This window comes from Dreissena polymorpha, chromosome 3 (assembly GCF_020536995.1).
Source record: "Dreissena polymorpha isolate Duluth1 chromosome 3, UMN_Dpol_1.0, whole genome shotgun sequence".
NCBI lineage: Eukaryota > Metazoa > Mollusca > Bivalvia > Myida > Dreissenidae > Dreissena > Dreissena polymorpha.
Window position 1 is genome coordinate 34,273,753 of NC_068357.1, and position 21,301 is coordinate 34,295,053.

General features: G+C 37.7%; 2 protein-coding genes across 4 annotated transcripts in view; both read right to left on the reverse strand.

Moving 5' to 3' along the window:
- Positions 1-21,301, reverse strand: part of LOC127873635 (serine/threonine-protein kinase NIM1-like) — a 63,984-nt gene extending 42,683 nt beyond the window's left edge. Inside the window, exons 1-2 of one of the 3 annotated variants that reach the window (XM_052417520.1) lie at positions 21,163-21,284; positions 13,642-13,898 (exon numbers count right to left, since the gene is read on the reverse strand). The gene's annotated coding sequence lies outside the window, so the exon portion shown is untranslated. Of the gene's footprint in view, positions 1-389; positions 409-13,641; positions 13,899-21,162 lie in introns of those variants that run through there. The other 2 variants (XM_052417521.1, XM_052417522.1) reach the window with 2 other exon arrangements.
- LOC127872146 (repetitive organellar protein-like) lies at positions 9,248-11,128 on the reverse strand. The gene is made up of 5 exons (XM_052415474.1): positions 11,065-11,128; positions 10,644-10,794; positions 9,903-10,046; positions 9,708-9,851; positions 9,248-9,656 (listed from the first exon to the last, which is right to left on the reverse strand). Exons 1-5 carry the CDS (start codon positions 11,126-11,128, stop codon positions 9,248-9,250), a joined length of 912 nt encoding a protein of 303 aa, XP_052271434.1.

The window sequence follows — 21,301 nt, forward strand, 5'->3', positions numbered from 1 at the left end:
CCGCAAATTTTCTTAGTGGAGCTTTAATTTGGTCATCCCGCTCAGAAATTTTGCAGTGAGTAAAGTCGAGATTAAGAGCGAATATCAACACGAAATAAACGCTAGTAACTGTCTTGCTGATATTGCTGGAAAGTGATCGGCATTTAACCCTTTCAGTGCGGGAACCGAATTTTGAAGGCCTTTGCAAACAATTTGAACCCAGATGAGACGCCACAGAACGTGGCGTCTCATCAGGATCCAAACTGTTTGCTATTCTGATCGAAAATCGAAGCAAATGCTAATTTTAGAAATTCAGCACACGACATTTTAGCAGAAGACAAATTTCCCAGCATGCAAAGGGTTAAAACATAAATACAAGAAATAAAGGGTACAAAACGGCAAAAAAATACCCGTCTTGGCATGAACTTCGCCATCTTGACTATCAAATGATTATCCCTCTGCTAGATCAAAATATCAGGTTTCTGCCCCCTGTTCCTTTCTGCTTACCATTCCAGCCTCTCTGAAATGGTAAACAAAAGAAAGTTGGAAATGTTTTGAAATTTTATGTATTTTTGCAAATATACAATTGCACAGTTCTTTTCTAAGATACCTGTAGTTTAAGTGTTTAACAGTTAGTCTAATAAACTTCTTAGATATAGCAATTTATTTGAAAATGTATACGACTTGTCGAACTTTCCACCTTGCCCAGTTTTAGCAACACCCTTTACCTTATGTGATTCTAGACCTTTCCCCACCTCTGGACTGCCATTAATGACATGTATGCAAGAAAAAACACTTTGACACATAAACATGATATAGAGAATAACAGTTTACTGATCTATATATGTGTTACTGTAAAATACAGCCAGGCTTGCCACTGTAAGAAGCTGATTTTTTACTGCGAATCAATATGTGGTTTGACAGTTGATGTGCTAATCATAGCATGAATGTTTGCAATAAATATTCGCAAGATAAGTTTTTTGCTTTTTTTCGTACTTTGTCTAAAATATAGTGCATCTTAGTATCAAGGTGTTTGTTTTATTGAATCAGATTCTATTCTACAAACATGATGACGTCATAGTTGATTCTGAGTTATATGAGCTACCTCCAAAATTGACTGATATATATTGTTGTTGACATGAATGATTAACAATTAAATCATGCCCCTTTATATCATTCAATCATGTATAAATGTTGTGGTATGATAAAACCAAACTAAGGCTCATTCAAAAGTTCTCAGACACCCCACATTAAATGTCTACTTTGTAAACCTCTAGGCAAGGAAAACTTGTGTGAATTATAAAATTGTGAAAATGACCTACAACCATTAATACAATGTATAGGAATAATATGCCGATCCCATGTTAATCCGCAATAAATGAAACCAATCAGTTATTCATATTTGTCTCCATAGTTACCTCAGTAAACACAATAATTAGGATAAATGGAAGCTGTTAAGCAAGTAAACAATGAATTGAGGCTTAGAGTCAAAACTGCTTTTATTAGGATAAAATAATGTCATTGTAAAAGGGCACACTATTTCCCAAAACATTTGGTGCCATCCAAATCTAGACATAATTATATTGATATGAACAAGTGTGTTTGCTGAAGAAAATATGCATTTAAATTATATTTGACTATGACTAAATGAATAGATAAATGTGAATCAAATGATCACTAAATAGGCTCAGTGTACAAAAACAATTTGTATCACAAAATTAAATTTACCTACCAATAAGAGCATATTATTTGTATCATTCTTCAAAACTTCATCTAGTGATCTAGTTTTTTTGACACACATGACCTAGCTTTGAACTTTGCCTAAGAATTGGCAAAAATTGAATTCTGACCTAGTTTCATAAAAATTGTGCTGTAAATGTGACCTCAATAATCGTAACACTGTTTTTTAAAGATTTTTACCAGTTGACCTAGTTTTGAACACACATGACTCAGATTCAAGTTTAGCCTAGCCCTAGATATTGTTTAGATAAACATTCTGACCAAGTTTTTTCATGATAAAGGCATAAACGTATCTTCAAGAGTGGTAACAAAATTTGACATTGTAACCAAAGTTTTGGATGCACATGAGCTTGAACCACACTTGGCTAAACAATTGTGAAGTTATATAAACATCCTGAACAAGTTTTATCAAGATTGAGTCATAGAGTGATAGTATGTGTTTTAATAAAATTTGACCTAGTGATCGAGTTTTTGGATGCACATGATCTAGTTTCACATTAAATGCATTCGGACCAAGCTTCATCAAGATTGGGTCATAAATGTGGCTTAATCTAGCGTGATATCAAGGTTTTTCTAAGATTTGACCTGCAGGCACATGACCCAGATTAAACCTTGGCCATACATTTGCAAGATAATCTTTGTGAGCAAGTTTCATCAAGCTTGGATGAAAAATGAGGCCTCTTGTGTGATAACAAGCTAAAAGTTGGCAACACATTAGCTCAACCAAGAGCACTTTGCTCAGGTGAGCTAAAAACTTCAAGTTAGTGTTTAAGGGAACTTTTCACTGATTTTGACATGTATTGATGTTTGTCATTAAATGCTTTATATTAATAAATGTACAGATTGGATCTAAAAAGCTCCAATAAAAAAACAAGAATAAAATCAAAGAAAGAAAAAAAAGTTACCCTTAACTGGGCTCGAACCGCTGGCCCCTGGGGTAAAAGTCTAACCCTTAGACTACTTGGCCTTCCGTGCTCATACCATGAATGCTGTATTTTATACTTTATATAAGCAATCCTCGTAGTGTCACAAAATATAATGACAACAACAGAACTCTCCAAATTATTCAATTGTTTCGTGTTGCAACACTTAATAATTTTCAGGTTTTTAAGTGGTCAAAGATGCATATAAAGGATATTTTAGAAGATGGTAATTGTTTATTATTACTGTTTCCTCACAAATATCATAACTTCAAAAAAAAAAATGTAAATCTGATACATTTTTTATTATTTTGTCAATTAACCAAAACCTGAAAAGGTCACTGTAAGCAATCATTTAATAAAAAAATTATTTTAAAGATTTTACTCATTATTTGTGAAATACACTCCTGTATTCACCAATGATATTTTTTCCCTTTGAAGCATTGAAACACAATTCCACATTAGCTGTCAATATTCCCTTTATGAGATATTCGAAAAAACACACATGGCAGCAAACAATCTCTGAAGCAACAGTTTTGTTTGCTCACCAGACAAGTCAGCATACAACCACTCAAGTCCAGTGTGACAATCCAGATTTCTATACAAATATTGACTGTCAACACAACCCTGGACATCTGCGAAAAGCACACAAACATTGTTGATAAATGGCTAAAGTGATCCTAGCTGAGCCAATATCGATACAATTAATGACCATTTAAAGGCTTTGGTTATGTGCTAATCACTGCTGAAAAATCAGGCCAATAATCATAATAATATAAATAGCTTTCTAAGACGTAATTGCAAACTATGTTCAGAGGTCTTTCTCTCTTTGATGTTTTTCGGCGTAGCTGTATACGCCAGCTTTTCACCTTACCTGACCTTTGTAACTGTCCAATAAAATTTAAATACAATTTCCCGCGGCTAGGTCAGAATGAATACACTTCATTTATCTCATAGGCTGATTTGAGCATACCGACAGAACATTGGAAACATGTCCGCGTCTTTGTAACACTGTTTAACTGCGTGTTCAGCATGAAACAATTTTATCTCTAATGAAAAGGCTTAATAGATAGAACAGTTTTACACTCAATCTCACGTAAATACAGTTTGTGCTTGCACCTTTTATTTTCAGAGGATTGCTAGCGCGATAGCATTTTTACTTAAAGGCTATGTTCTCATATTTGGTACTGACTTCCATATTCCTGTCAACATGTTAACATGCAAAAGTATGAAAAGCACTGGAAGCGTGGCCTCACTTTAATGTATGCATTTCAACCCGCGAGGTATCAGGGTCAGTTCGCGGCCAGTGTGTGTGAATGTCAAAGTTTATTTACAGGTCATCGCTGCTTCTTCATAACTACCTTATGTGCTGACCTGAGTTTGTGGCCAGTAAAATAATCATTATATAATAAAGACACTATCGCGTGAACTAAGTGAACTTGAATTTTCTTTAGACCAGAATGATGTAAAATGAAGATATACAGCAATATAATTATGGTATGTCAATAATAGATTCTTAATGTGTTTTCAACAATACCATGATAAATATTATTTTTATTTAATTTATTTTCCAACATATTGACTAATGTATTAAGCATGAGCGCGATGATTCTCGACACTGTTAATAATCGAATCAAATAGCAATGCCCGACAAACCACAAAAACAGGTTTGTTCGAAGAATGCGCGTATAAATATTTAAAATATGTACGGATACTTCGCGTGTGGCCGGTTGACTCATATGTTTTAATTTCACTTCCATTCTTCTTTTGGTTTTCTGTTTTGTATCTATAGGTTTATAACCAGCAATATGTAATACTGTACAATAAGCCGCGAAAACTCCGCGTAACATCCCGTACTGCGTGTGATGCAGCTAAGGACTGCACAGAAAAAGACATTCGCTATCTTTGATCTATTTCATTGAACTCTTTATCTTTCACAAACTCCTACCACAATCAACGCCGTATATCTTTTTTAAAGATATTTCTTGTTTATTGTTAAATTTAATGTTACAACATGTATTGTATGTCACGAAAGTGTCAAATGAACATTTGTCATGTAAGGTCACAATATAAAGAATACATATGCTTTTACTTTTGTTTCTTAGGACAGCAAAACAACCTTCCTATTCCATGATTTCTTTCATGGCTTTGTTCAAATTAACCCTTTGCATGCTGGGAAATTTGTCGTCTGCTAAAATGTCGTCTGCTGAATTTCTAAAATTAGCATTTTCTTCAATTTTTTTCAAAGAATATTATCAGAATAGCAAACAGTTTGGATCCTGATGAGACGCCACGTTCTGTGGCGTCTCATCTGGATCCAAACTGTTTGCAAAGGCCTTCAAAATTCGGTTCCCGCACTGAAAGGGTTAATACTCCTACAGATACTGGGTACTTATCTACCATAATGTATTGTTCAGTATTTTGTACAAACCTACCATATTTGTGTATTTCTACAAATTCTGTTATGATCTGCCAGTAATTTAGAAAAAAGTTTGATTCAACACTTTTTCAATCTTTATGCATTTATAAAGAAAGTTTGTAGTAACATGACATGTGTATATAATATACAAAGTATATTGGCTGGATACAATTATTTGATGTATTAAAAATAAAAATATATTTAAAGAAGTTTATCTTTAATGGACATTGTTTCGGCTAGCACCCTGAAATGCATAACAAAAGTTTATTTTTCTCAATTATGAGAATCAAACAGAAATTATGTGATATAATAGTGCTGGGGTGTAAAAGCAAAGGAAATTAAATGAACGATATTCTGAAAACCTTAAAACCTTAAAAGTAGCTAAAGCCTTTTGACCTCAAAATGTAAATATTGCAAAGGATATGAAATGGCAAAAATTTTGAATGAACTTTCAAAATTACTATAGCCTATTGATCTCAAAATGTACACATTGCTGGACCATACAAACATACGAGTAACCGCTTGTTTTCCTTAATAATTGTTAACATCATATAGATGTCATTCAAAAAGAAGTAATTGCATAATAAAAAGGCATCATTTCAGAATAATGTACAGTGTGAGACTCAAATAGTTGATCTCCTGCTGTGTAGGCAAACACCAAAATATGTAAAATACTTGTAAAGGCGGTAATTGAAGAAATGGACTGGGCAAACAGGAATAGTAAAAACTTGCCAACAAATTTACATGTAAATTGCAAAGATTTATTAACAAGGAAGATAAAGAAATCGATTCTCTGACTGCATATAGTTCAAGAAAGATGTGTGCTAATTCTTTACCACTTTGATATGTATTTAACCCTTTTCCACTTAGATACATATTTAATCCTTTACCACTTAGATACATATTTAATCCTTTACCACTTAGATACATATTTAACCCTTTACCACTTAGATACATATTTTGATGTGTCTGTAGTCTCTTAGATTGTTTATTTTAATTAAAGGCCTTTCTTACTAGATCTTAACTTAAAGATACTGATGAGCAGCAAACAGCATAAAGCCTGAACAGACTGCGAGTTACTCCCAGGCTGTTCTGATTTTATGCTGTTTGCACATAGCCATTTTCAATTTGTTTCTGAGTGGGAAAGGTTTAAAGAAAGATTTGTTTTTAGATATTTTAAAGACAGAAATCAACTTTCAAATGTCAGCTAAATTGAAACAAAATGCATTTATATTATTAAGGTTCATAAGTGCTGGTTGTCCAAAGGCATGCTAAGCTTCAAACTTTGGCCAGAATTAATCTACACTTCAAGTCTACACTGTCAAAAATATGATCTTTAACAAGTAAGATTAATAAAAGGTATAAAGGATAATTTAGAGGAATAGGTTGCATTATATTGCAGTCAATAAAAAACCGATTGGAGTTCAAAACCTTTTTGCCTTAAACACACAAAACTTTTAAATGGAAAATTAACAGGTAAGTGCTGAATTATAGAAAGGTTAATAACCAATGGTTGGGAGTTCCAAAGCAGTAAATATAACACAATATACTTTATGGTTTGGTTAAAGAAAATTCATGAAATGTAAATATTTGCCAAAAAATTAGATAACTTGTGATAAAAGTCCAAATTGACAGAAAATTATTCAATGCTTATTAAAAGGGCATGAGTTCTAACTAAAGTAAATGACACTGACAGCTTTACCACAGACAACTGTATTGTTTGTGAGAAAAACATTAAAGGGGCCTTTTCACAGATTTTAGCATGTATTTAAATTTGTCATCAAATGCTTAATATTGATAAATGTAAACATTGGATCTTAAAAGCTCCAGTTAAAAAACAAGAACTAAATTAAAGAAAGAAAAAAAAGTAACCTTCAACTGGGCTCGAACCGCTGACCCCTGGAGTAAAAGTCTACTGATTTGAACACAAGGCCATCCGTGCTCATACAATGGGGATGCATTTAATACTTTATATAAGCAATCCTTGTAGTATCACAAAACATAACGGCAACACAACAGAACTCTCCAAATTATTCAATTGTTTGGCGTTGCAACGCTATATAATTTTTAGGTTTTGAAATCGTCAAAAGATGCATACAATGGATACTTTTGAGCATGGTAAATGTTCAGCATAACTCACATGTTCCCTCACAAGTATCATAACTACAGCAATTTGCGAATCTGAAACATTTTGTCAATTTAGCAAAACGTGAAAAGGCCCCTTTAAGTTAAGGTAAGGGTTAATGTTTTCAATGCTTTAGTTCAAAAATTGAATAAGTGCAATCAATGGTAGCTTTAAACAGACGATATTCAGTAAATCAACTCAATGCGTTGTTTTTGTCAAAATGTCATGCTGAAATTTTGCCCCATTCCCGATCATAATAACCATCCCAAATGACTAAAATTATCATTTGAAATTTTCAAATTGTTTATTTCCCTAGCTAAAATGTAAAATTTACATGTTTTGAAACAAAAAACAACATCCATGTGACAGAATTTTCTAAATATAGATCCATAACTAAAGATTTATCAAACATATACAATAATTTTCAAAATATGAAGGTGGTCGAAATTATAGGAATGATCAATGAAAGAAGGCATCACCAGCTATATGTAGCTCAGCCTCTGCGAAAGTATGTAAGCCCTTGAATAAAGTCAGCAACAATGCACAATTTATGAAAAATTTCTGAAAGGGATGGCAAAAATTTCAGGTGAATTATTAATTTTTAATTTACAAGCCAGTAAATTCAAATGTGGACCTGTAACAATTTTTGGGTAAGTTGTTCAGCAATTGACAAAAAATAAATTTTCCAATAATCTTTCCAAAATTGAAAAGTCAGGGACATTTCTTCTCCACATGGGTGTGCTATCAATATCCCCTGCAGTGAGGTCACATTTCATTGTGACAAAAATTGTACAAAGTGCGATTATTTAACTAGTAGTAACTATACTGCTAGTGTTTTAAAGAATTTCTGATATCAACTTCAAGAAACAAGCATTTGTAAGTATCTGACCAAACAAATTGTGTTTCAGCATTACAATACACAAAATAAATAGAATGTCTGGTGAATACTTTTGTCTGACAAACACTTTTTTTCAGCCAGTACACCAGGTATCGAACAATCAATTATACTCAAGTGTTGTCTATAATCATTTGAGTAGCCACTTATATTTTCAAAGTAGCCAGTGACTAAGAAGAAAACAGACATTTTTTGTACTATTTTGAATTTATATTCTGAGGAAAAGTAGCCGTCACCAAGATTGTTAATATCAATAACCTCTCCAACACCCATAACCTCCAGCATGATATTGAAGCTGCTGGTCGATGGGAGCAGGAATGGTTAATGAAATTCCACCCTGAAAAATGCAACATCCTCAATATTACTCAAATAAGAAATCCTATAATCTTCCAGCGCCCTCACACTACTTTGGGGGAAGGGGTCCGCAGCCCTTAGGAGGGGGAATTTTCGCGCGTTTCCCTTTTTGGGGGATTTTTTTACTTACTCTCTCATTATTACATTTGTACATGTTTGCACTAAATTCATTGCATTTTTTATAATTTAGTATGTTTGAAAAGATTAAATTGAAATAGAATTGAGATATAATAATCATGAGATGAGATACATCTTTCTATAAAAAAAAGGGGGAAAAAGTATACTTTTCAGGTGGGGGACTGCCGCCAAAATTCGGCGGCAGATTTGATAGATTGAGGGCCCTGTCTTCTCATTTGAACTACATGATCACATCCTTGAAAAAGTAAATCATGCCAAATATCTAGGTCTTAAACCCCAAAGTAAACTCAAATGACATAAACATATAAACTAAATCACTGATAATGCAAACCAGGCACTAGGATTTCTTCGCCCCAACCTCAAAATTAGCACCTCAAAAGTTAAAGATCATGCTTACAAAGCAATAGTTAGGCCTAACTAGAATACTCCTCCAGTGTCCTGGTGCCCACATACAAAAGCTCAAATAAATAAACTGGAAAGCTCTGTGTAACCAATATGATAGACACCCTGAATTGGTCCACTCTTGAAACAAGCAGAACAAACTTTCATATAATCATGTTAAATAAAATTATCCACCATATAGTTGCCGACTCATTCCTCTTGATAATCTTCTTGTTCCTGTTGACCGACTCACTCCTCTTGATAATCTCATTGTTCCTGTTGACCGACTCACTCCTCTAGATAATCTCCTTGTTCCTGTTGACCGACTCACTCCTCTTGATAATCTCCTTGTTCCCGTTGACCGACTCACTCCTCTTGATAATCTCCTTGTTCCCGTTGACCGACTCACTCCTCTTGATAATCTCCTTGTTCCTGTTGACCGACTCACTCCTCTTGATAATCTCCTTGTTCCTGTTGACCGACTCACTCCTCTTGATAATCTCCTTGTTCCTGTTGACCGACTCACTCCTCTTGATAATCTCCTTGTTCCCGTTGACCGACTCACTCCTCTTGATAATCTCCTTGTTCCTGTTGACCGACTCACTCCTCTTGATAATCTCCTTGTTCCTGTTGACCGACTCACTCCTCTTGATAATCTCCTTGTTCCTGTTGACCGACTCACTCCTCTTGATAATCTCCTTGTTCCTGTTGACCGACTCACTCCTCTAGATAATCTCCTTGTTCCTGTTGACCGACTCACTCCTCTTGATAATCTCCTTGTTCCCGTTGACCGACTCACTCCTCTTGATAATCTCCTTGTTCCCGTTGACCGACTCACTCCTCTTGATAATCTCCTTGTTCCTGTTGACCGACTCACTCCTCTTGATAATCTCCTTGTTCCTGTTGACCGACTCACTCCTCTAGATAATCTCCTTGTTCCTGTTGACCGACTCACTCCTCTTGATAATCTCCTTGTTCCTGTTGACCGACTCACTCCTCTTGATAATCTCCTTGTTCCTGTTGACCGACTCACTCCTCTTGATAATCTCCTTGTTCCCATTGACCGACTCACTCCTCTTGATAATCTCCTTGTTCCTGTTGACCGACTCACTCCTCTAGATAGTCTCCTTGTTCCTGTTGACCGACTCACTCCTCTTGATAATCTCCTTGTTCCCGTTGACCGACTCACTCCTCTTGATAATCTCCTTGTTCCTGTTGACCGACTCACTCCTCTAGATAATCTCCTTGTTCCTGTTGACCGACTCACTCCTCTAGATAATCTCCTTGTTCCTGTTGACCGACTCACTCCTCTAGATAATCTCCTTGTTCCTGTTGACCGACTCACTCCTCTAGATAATCTCCTTGTTCCTGTTGACCGACTCACTCCTCTTGATAATCTCTTTGTTCCTGTTGACCGACTCACTCCTCTAGATAATCTCCTTGTTCCTGTTGACCGACTCACTCCTCTTGATAATCTCCTTGTTCCCGTTGACCGACTCACTCCTCTAGATAATCTCCTCGTTCCTGTTGACCGACTCACTCCTCTAGATAATCTCCTTTTTCCTGTTGACCGACTCACTCCTCTTGATAATCTCCTTGTTCCCGTTGACCGACTCACTCCTCTTGATAATCTCCTTGTTCCTGTTGACCGACTCACTCCTCTAGATAATCTCCTTGTTCCTGTTGACCGACTCACTCCTCTTGATAATCTCCTTGTTCCTGTTGACCGACTCACTCCTCTTGATAATCTCCTTGTTCCCGTTGACCGACTCACTCCTCTTGATAATCTCCTTGTTCCTGTTCACCGCTGGTGATGCTGATCCAGACTTAGCAGTAACTATTGCTTTAGACACATACAAACCTCAACAGACTCTTATAAATTATCATTCTACCCAAGATCAGTAATGCAATGGAATTCACTACCTCCCTATATACATGAGGCAACCACAGTAGAAGTTTTCAAAACCTTTACTCCTGTGGCTGTCATTGTCCCCTTTATCCAGCTGTAAAAACTTAAAAATGTAAATAATTGTAAACTAACACCCCACTGAGCCCCTTTTTCACAGTTTTCACCACTTAAACAATAGGCGCCAGCACAAAATTTTCTATTTACAAGGATTGTTGTAACGGAAGAAGAAGATGATGAAGATGAAGACAAGAAGAACTTTTTTCACCATTTTGGGAATGGGACCGGGGTTTTTCGGATTGAGAAAAATCTCATTGTTTTTACTATAATTAGAAAATTGGTGTTTATTTTATTTTTGAAAATACAGTCCACTCTCGTTATCTCGAAGTCGAAGGGAACAAGAAAAAATATCGAGATAACGAGAGTTCGAGATATCCGTTTAGGCATTTTCAAAGAAAAAAGGAGACGAAAATTTACCTTGTTTTTTAACACCTTAATACTTGCTAAGTGGTCTTACTAAAGCCGTCACCGTGTGGCATAATACTCTCTACCTGATATATACGCGTTTTTACTAAGCACGATTAATTTTGCTATTTAAATGCTTAAAATGTCATTTTAAGTATAACAGAATTGCATGAACACGTGCGGTTTTAATTTTTCTTTACTGTCGAGTAAACATCCGGTTATGTTTCTATTTAAAGTTATGATGCAATTGACGTCCAATCAAGACGAGGGTTTTCAATCTGAACATGCGTAAATCACGTTCCGGAATACTGAACTGTACATGTACATTCTGTAGTTTGAAATGCAAAGTTCAATCAACCGACAACTCAAAATATTCTTTCAAGAGGGGCCATGATAATGACTGTTAAAGTTCAATGATAGAACAACATTCTGCAAATGTGCGACAGTTTATATACGCAAAAATATGACACAATGCATTTTTGAATGTTGTTTGTAAAAACAATTAGTCTTTCGGCCTTTCGGCAAACTCATGCTGTTAAAGTGACAGTTAAAGTGACAGGCCTTACCCAAATGTTAATGGCTAACGACATTACACATGTGTGATCATTGATAAAATTAACGGATCAATTTCCTTCCGCACAGTATCGGGAGCAGCCGGGCGACGCGGGACTGTAGAGTATCAAAGAAAACATTTCTCACCTTTTGTCGACACTTCCAGTTATTAGCACTTCGAGATAAACCACAGTAAATACATGTAAAATCGGGACTCGGGAAAATTTTTTATATCGACATGTCGAATTATTCGACATAACGAAAATCGAGATATGCGATGTTTATTTATATAGATAAAGAAGGAAAAAAGTTGGGACATTAAGCTTTCATCGACATATCGAGAATATCGAGATATCCGATGTCGAGATAACGAGAGTGGACTGTACTTTAAAATTGAGATTTAAATGAGTTTTAAATACTAACTCATTCCATACTACAGCCTTATCTCTAGGCAACCCCTATCAGTAATAGCCTTATGATATCTACTCCTAGATAATAAGTACCCTCATCAGCTCTGAATGCCTGACAGATTATCTGTTTATTGTTACTTTAAGTGGTGTGAAATTAGGAATATGGTGTTTTTTTACTTTGTTGACTGATTATGTGACTTATGTTTTATTATAATATTTTTAAATAAAAAATGTATATAGCAATATTATCAAATTTTCAAAATCTTGCATAACTTATCAAATAAAAAACATTGAATTATTTCCAAATAATGTATCCAATACCATTATTATTTATGTATACTATTTTTACAAATAGAAACTGTTTTAATGAATAATCTTAAAAGATTGTTTTAAAATAAAACAAAATTAATTATTTAATGACATAAAAACAATAATAAGATATTGTTAATAATAAAAACAAAATTAATTATTTAATGACATAAAAACAATAATAAGATATTGTTAATAATAAAAACTAACATTAATAGATAATAAAAAGCATAGTTATGTTTCAATTGCAAGTAATTTTATGAAAAACATTAATAAATCTGAGAACAAATTAATATGCTTATATTAGAACTTTATGAAAGTTAAATAGAATACAAATTACTATCCTTAAAAAAAAAAAAAAAAAAAGAGTTACCTATACTTAATTTATTAATTTTTATCTTATTTTCACATGTTTAGACCAGAAATAGTTAATCAAAATCAATTTCCAAATTAAAAAAGTATTTGTTACAAGAATTTTCTTAGTTGGGAAAACTTACTGCAAATAAATAGCTGTTTCTTTAAATGCCAATTTGAACAGACATATTTTTAAGTCATTAGGCATTCAGAGCTACATCTCAGTTGTCGTATATTTACGACGCTAGGAATTCACACTGTAGATTATTGGACACATATATACCACGCTAGGAACTCCCCTGTAGATTATTGCGACACTAGGGCTGAATGGGCTGAATGGGCTAAATTAACTATGGTTCAACTTACAGAGCTGATTAGAGACATAATGTTAACATTTATTTTTAAAACCTGGGGGTGGGGGTGGGCAGGGACCTGTCAAATGTGAATTCTAGGCAATTGGGGGAAAATATATACTTTTTGAGATTGATAATAGGGCAGATCTTCTGTCCAAAACTTTACAAAAACATTAAACAATCTTTATTTAGATTTGGGAAAAATAATAAAGCAATACAAATGCAAAAAAATAAAATGGGACTTTTCCTTTGATTGTGGTGAATTTTGCAACAACAAGTTGATTGTTAAGATGAACAAAAGAACATGAAGCACTTAATCAGTCTGGATGTCCAAAAAGTACCTTAATTCTAATAGCAAATAAATATCCTCGATCCACGGACTCTTCATCACAAGTGTCTCTTGGTATACATTAGTCTCTTGGTATATATTCCACACAGGTAATTTTCTCTCATGTATTTTATTGGACTTAGTTGTGGATGTCGGATCGGGGTTGGTCGCTGGCTGGCTGTTTTATCATGAATCTGCCTGTGGCTTTGATGTACTTAGACAGATCAGATCTAATAGTTTCTCTCCAGCCTGGTATGTAGGGTTTCTTGTCTGTGTTAAGAAGTGTTTTGATATCAAGGACCGTAACTCCACATAGTTTGTTTAGTGCAACTAGTTTCCTAATAACTCCTGGTTGCAAATATGTGCAACCAGGAGTTGTTAGGAAATATTTAAAAAGCTTATTTATATAATAAAAAAAAACAGAAGCAAGCAGAAATGAAAGGCTAAAAATTAACTGACATAAGTCATAATTATATTGCCCCACATGTTATTGTCATTCACTAATTTGCCAACAAAAAAACATTGTTGACCCATTTGAAAATTTATTGGTAGCTGAACACTGACTTAGCTTATCATTACAGTCAAGTAATAACAATTACTAGTGTTGTGCCGGTGCCCGGTCTACAAAATGCGCACATACCTCGTGATTGGGAACCAGCGACAAATCGGTATAGTGCATGCTGGGTAGCACGAGTTTGTACGCTCTCTTATGCACGGGTGACTGATGCGAGTAGACGTATTTTCCCAAGCTGAGTATTGCTTGGAGTAATTGTGAGCCTGAGTGAGTAATTGTGAGCCTGAGTATAGGTTATATTGTATCATATTGTATTATGTTGTATTTTATGTGTGTTCAACACGTATTTCCCTGGAAGGCCATTCCCAGAAGATATAAGTGAGTCTGTGACTGTGTATGTGAGTCTGTGAGTTGCCTGTGATTGTGTCAATGACACGCATTTCCCTGGAGGTGTATTCCCAGAAGTATATGTGTATGTAAGCCGGTGACTGTGTGTTTAAGTACGTATTTGCCTGGAGGTGTATTCCCAGAAGTATATGTATAGTGCTATTTGTGACGTGGACGAGCCGTAGCCGACGAGTGTCCACCCGCCGAGTCGACGAGTATAGCCGACGAGTATAGCCGACGAGTTCCCTCGAAGACGACGAGGACGATTGGTGCCATCCTGACGAGCATTCCAGTTGATGCCCATGTGAGTAGTTTAGTATCTTGTCGTTGCTAGTAATTGCTGTAGTGGTTGTGAAAGAACCCCAAAGAGCTAACCGTGAAAACACTACAATGGCGCCCAACGTGGGGCTCAGTGAAAATTGTGTTTAACGGTTAGGCTAGTTGCAAAATCAATCGGCATCGCATAATTTATTTTCAATCGACGGATCAAATTTAATTTAGAGTTTATAGAAACTGTTCGTTTCATAAAACGTGATTTCTGTTTTTAACTTGTTGAACTCAGTGTTCGTCTATTTTAAGAAGTGTGTAACAAACAGACAGCATCGTAGTTTTTTTCCATTGTTGGCATTCGCCGGCCATGTTATCAGTTGGTGAAATATTTCTTAAAAACCGTGATTCTCCAATGCTGTTTGTTACAGTTTAATTGCTTGTGTAATCAACGGATGGCCACGTGTTTTTTTTATTTGGCAATTATCCCGTGATTAGTTGGCGCGTATTCTGTGCGCAGCAGTTCATGAAAAACGTGTTTGGTTGACTGTTGTATATAGCAGTGTAAATTGCTGATATATCGGTAACTTAAGTCCGAGGAAATAGAAGTTTACACGCACGAGTTTTGTCCTTGGCAATTTTTTTTATAGCAGTGTTATTGCGAATGTAAACTGGGTCCCGGGAAATTGGTGCTTAACGTTAAGTTAAAGCGACGTGTTTCTTACTTTCAGTTTTTATTGATTATTGATAGCAAGAACAGTGATAGCGATTTTGTTAATTGGTTATTGTTGGGCAATTAAATGTTAATTGTCTACCAGTAGATACAAAAGTTTTTATTTCAGAATTTCTTGGCCCATTTATTTTAGGTTTTTTATTAATTTAACTTTTTCATATTTACTTGTAAAGTTCTAAATTGACAATGGATATGGGAAGTGGATATACCCAACCATTTTTACTGGTAGCCCCAAGAAAAATTCGAGTGAACTACGACACTCCCACTAGATTATGCGATATTCTGGGTGTGGGCAGACAACTGGCACAGGCCATTGTTTTGATACGGGAAAATACGGGAAATTTGTTACCACATACTTTAGAGGCAATTATAGGGCGGCCGCTGACCTTTGGTGACATGACCGAGTTGGATTTTAGTACTAACCCCGCATTATTTAGAGAAGCCCTGGGGTATGGGGATGGGGCGGAACATGTTGGGGAGGGTGGAATGGGGCGGTCAATCGCAAATAGGCCCATGGACCCACACGAAAGGTGGATAGATATGTCTGTGCTCGAGAAGGAGTCGGTAAGTCAGGATCACGAGAGGGCCCAACTAGAAGCCCAAATTTCGGCTCTTGAGGCGGACGTAGCTCAATGGGACGATTTTCTTCCCCAGATTGCAAAGCCTTTGTTCCCAAAGCGTCTGTTGTTACAGCCGGACAATATGATGACAAGCATACCGAAACCGTTTAATGTCGCATCAAGCGTCCCCGCCCCGCCCCCTTTGTTAGGTTTGCCCCAGAGTAGGGACAATGGGCCTACGGGATCCCATCGTGCCTCAAAGGGCCCTCTTTCCCCGAATGGTCTACCTGTCCCAATTCCATCTACCATCACTATTCCCATACCCAGCAATGCACCGGTTTTCAATAATTTGCCCGGACCAAGCAACCCTCCTGGCCCAAGTATTCCCCCGACACAGAAAGACCGGGATGTTCTGACAAAATTGCCTAAGAGCCTGCTATATGATGGGCAGAGCAATTGGTTTGTTTTTCAATGCAAGTTTGAGCGCTACGCAAGGGTGCAAGATTGGTCTGACGCAGAATGCGCCGATTGCCTTGGTTGGTGTTTGACAGGAAAGGCGGTCGATTTCTATGCGTTGCTTACCGAAGGGAGAGGGACGGTACCTTACGCAGAGCTAATGCAGCGACTGCAGGAGCGTTTTGGCGCCAGGGAGCTTACCGCCACCGCGCAGGGCCGTTTCCACGTTGCCCATCAGGAAGTAGGCGAGTCCCTAGACAATTGGTCAGATCGGGCGCTGAAGCTGGCAACAGCGGCGTTTCGTGATCTGCCCTATGCATACGCCGCTGAACAGGCAGTGACGAAGTTGTGTCACGGTTTGATTGACGAGGAGGCCGGCAAGCATGTTAGTCTGCAGTTACCAACATCTATGGGAGATGCGATGAACATGCTGAAGATATATTGCCATGTTCAGTCGGCTTGCGCCGCGGCTCCGAGGTATACCCAGAAGACTGAGCAAGAAGAGTCAATGTGGGTTCACGAGGTGAAGAAAGCACCCACTGCGGATGAGGTCAGTGTGTCGGCGGTCGACAAATTGACCCAGGTGGTCGAGAAGTTGCTTGATGCTGTGGAGAGATTGTCAAACTCTTTTGGAAGTTCGGCCGTTGATCCCTTTGTCCGACAACCGGGTAAGCCGTTTCGAAATAAAAAAGGCGATGTCGAATACCCTGTGGAGTGCTCCTACCCAGGGAAGGTCCGGAACCGGTGGTACAACGACCAACGCCAGGTTATGTATCCTGCGGGTGCGGGTGGCGGAGGTGCACGTGGGCATCGGAACCAAAATTCAAAAGTCCGCCCTGAGGGATCGTATCGCGGCAGATATGGTTCCAACTGGGGACATTTTCATGCCATGTCCTTGCCCAACCATAAGGAGAAGGAGCCCGTTGTGGTAGCTGCGACGACTAAGCAGTTGGGCCAACCGGAAGTGGATCATGTAAACCAGCTAGGTCCGGTTTCCCAGTTCTGCATGAAGGTGCAGCATGCCAAGGACGTGCACGATGCAGTTCCCTTGGTGCTGCCAACAGTGCCAGATGTCGTCAGTGATCCAAGGATGGTCATTGGCGAGAGCACTGAAGGATACCATGGAGATCCTGTGTGCGATGATGAATTTCGCGTGCAGCGCGTTGCGGTTCAGTCTGCGGAGGCGGCTAAAAGCATGGCGACCGACAGGGCCGACCAGGTGGGGCCCAAAATAGCCCAACGAAAAGCTGCTGAAACTACTCCGGCCACCGGAAGGTCAGTACCTGTCAGACGGGCGACAGAAGTTGCCGCGTGTGACCGCCGTAAGGGCGGCGCATGCGGATGCCGAGTTACCCCAGATGACAGCTGGGAAGGTGGTGTTCGAAGACTTGTTAGGCGTGGTTCCAAAGGGTGGCGACCCTCTAGTTCTCGCCGCTGGGAGCGGTCCCAGCGGTGGAAATTAGGTTGGCGACCACCAGAGCGTCTAACTTCCAAAATCTGTACCGCCTAAAATTGTAAATGGCGAGGTTAATTGTTAGTAAAACTAGGAAAACAATGCAAAATACAAAAGACCCCCAATTTAAAAAAAAAAATTACAGTAAAGTTGCAGTGACATTCTATTCGCGGTGTTGATAATGTATTACGGTGTACGCGGAGTATAAAAGTAATAGTTCTCTTAAACATTTCGATAATAATAAGCATGTGAAATTAATGGTATACTCTAGTAGTAACACTAAAAGCAGCAGCAGTAGTAGTGGTAGTGGTAGTAGTAGTAGTAGTAGTAGTAGTAGTAGTAGTAGTAGTAGTAGTAGTAGTAGTGGTAGTGGTAGTAGTAGTAGTGGTAGTAGTAGTAGTAGTAGTAGCAGAAGTAGTAGTAGTAGTAGTAGTAGTAGTAGTAGTAGTAAAAGCTGTTGTTATGAATATTACATGAAGTACGCGGTGTATAAAAGTAATAGTTCTCTTAAACATTTTGATTAGTTTGATTGTATTGTTTTGAATATATATTTCCTATTGTCTCAGTTTAAGCCCAGTCTTTTATTGCAATATTGTTGGAACTATAAAATTGAAATTAATCTGAGCAGTGCTCTGCGAAATGGGGGTTTAATGAATAGGCATAAAGTGTCGTCCCAAATTATCTTGTGCCGTCCGCGCTTAACTTCCTGTAATTTTTGTATTACCGCGCTAAGAAGTGCTTTGCACAGTCACGGATGTGTTTGATTATTTCCCGTGAAGTCTGTTGTTTTTTTTTCCTTATGGTCGGGTGTGACATTGTCGGACATTGTCGGACGACCGCTGTCACACCGCACCATCGGATGTGGTAACTACGCAGATGGTGAATAGGAACCCGGTTTCCCCTGCAATATCCCAGTCTTGGCACCTCCGTCACCTTTTATCCTTCCATGTTAAGATTTGTGAGTCGATCTAACTTCAATCACTTCGTCATTGCTGTATCATGTCATTTATTTCCGTAATTTTCTATAAATTCTTTTCTACCAACCATATGCCGAGCAATGTCGTAGAATTTTGTCGAATGAGTTTGTTTTTTATAGGTGACAGTGCTTGACGACCACTGTCACACTCAATACTGTTGGCCGGAAGTGGTATTTCCCGGAGTTGTTCTTTTAAACAATATTTGCACGTCTTTTTAAATTTGTGTGTGACCGTGCTTGACGGCAACTGTCTCGTAGCGTCATTTTAATTTTTTGATTTGCCGGAGTTGTTTCCCGGTGCATGTACACTTTTATTTTGTTTTTATTTTTGTAAAGTACATTATTTCTCAGTGTGATCACCACATTCTAATACATAAGTGACTGTACTTGTTGGACGAAAGCCAACAAGAATGTTTTTTTTCTTGATTAAGCAATTGTCGGACGATAGCCGACAATAATGTTTTTTTTTTATTTACTAATGTGATGGAAATTTTCTTATGCAAGAAACATATTGGTCACTAACCGCTAGAATGCAGCGGTCTGTATGTACCCCGCTGGGCAAAGGCAGTCCCGTGCCTGCGGGAGGGGGATCATGGTCCCATTTGAGTCTCTATCTCTTCTGCCTTGGGTGCGACCGTAGGGCGGCAGCCCAAGAGGAGAAAAGTGGGAGGAATGTAGTGGGTACAATAGTTTTATTTTAGTTGTCTTTTCCTCCATATAATGTCAATGATTATGTTGCAAAATGTACGTTCTCTATATAAAATTAAAAGCAATTATATGTATTATTTGGACAAAAATAAGATTATTTTTATTCTTATATTTTTAACCTTTTTGTCACTTAGATATTATTTTAACGCATTTGTAGTACCTTAGAAAGTTACATTTCTTGTGATTTTTATTTTAATATAATCAAGAGGATTTTTATAACCTTAGAAAGTTAAATTTCTTGTGATTTTTATTGTAATATAACCAAGAGGATTTTTATTGTATATTATGCAGTCACATGCAGAGGGCGTAGGCCTTCTCATTTGGGCTGCGAGGAGATGTATTTGTATGCAGTTATTTTATTTCTTAAAATTTGTGAAAATAGGTTGGAAGGTGGGTACACTTGTCCAATTATTGTGCAGACAAGAAAAGGAGCAAGAGTTACCGGGCCTTATTATGAACTTTTATTTTTAACTCTTTATTAACAAAGATTAAGGCTCATATGCGTTCATATTTGTGCGAAGGTGCTAAACACAAATGGTCATTTAATGGAGATGCATTAACTTTAGTTGTGGTTTATGGCAGGCGTTGCGCCAAAAGAGAGGTCGGACGAAAGCTATGCCTGACTTATAGAGTTGGGTCAAGGTGCTTACGCAAGGGGCACTATTACTTCATCGGTGGCGCCGGTACGATTCCTTCGCTGTGTGGCGTCGTCCCAAAAGGACAAAAGTGGGAGGAGTGTTGTGCCGGTGCCCGGTCTACAAAATGCGCACATACCTCGTGATTGGGAACCAGCGACAAATCGGTATAGTGCATGCTGGGTAGCACGAGTTTGTACGCTCTCTTATGCACGGGTGACTGATGCGAGTAGACGTATTTTCCCAAGCTGAGTATTGCTTGGAGTAATTGTGAGCCTGAGTGAGTAATTGTGAGCCTGAGTATAGGTTATATTGTATCATATTGTATTATGTTGTATTTTATGTGTGTTCAACACGTATTTCCCTGGAAGGCCATTCCCAGAAGATATAAGTGAGTCTGTGACTGTGTATGTGAGTCTGTGAGTTGCCTGTGATTGTGTCAATGACACGCATTTCCCTGGAGGTGTATTCCCAGAAGTATATGTGTATGTAAGCCGGTGACTGTGTGTTTAAGTACGTATTTGCCTGGAGGTGTATTCCCAGAAGTATATGTATAGTGCTATTTGTGACGTGGACGAGCCGTAGCCGACGAGTGTCCACCCGCCGAGTCGACGAGTATAGCCGACGAGTATAGCCGACGAGTTCCCTCGAAGACGACGAGGACGATTGGTGCCATCCTGACGAGCATTCCAGTTGATGCCCATGTGAGTAGTTTAGTATCTTGTCGTTGCTAGTAATTGCTGTAGTGGTTGTGAAAGAACCCCAAAGAGCTAACCGTGAAAACACTACACTATTGATATGCGCTGAACTTTTTAAATTTTTTAATTAAAATTATATATACTTACTTTGCAGTTGTTGTTGTTATTTTTGCAGCAAATAATCTGATAAATTCCGATTTGATTGAGGAATTCAGGAAGAAAATAACTAATGTCTCCTATAGCAACAACTATGCCACTTTCAAGGGAAGCTACTCTGGATAATGGC

What these genes read in the sequence shown, in the direction of transcription:
- LOC127872146 (XM_052415474.1), bottom strand. Translation starts at nt 11,128, where the DNA reads ATGGTGAAAAAAGTTCTTCTTGTCTTCATCTTCATCATCTTCTTCTTC. An exon ending in CTTCCGTTACAACAATCCTT is followed by an intron (nt 10,795 to 11,064) that starts GTAAATAGAAAA and finishes ATGTGTCTAAAG; the next exon opens with CAATAGTTACTGCTAAGTCT. An exon ending in GAGATTATCAAGAGGAGTGA is followed by an intron (nt 9,852 to 9,902) that starts GTCGGTCAACAG and finishes GTCGGTCAACAG; the next exon opens with GAACAAGGAGATTATCAAGA.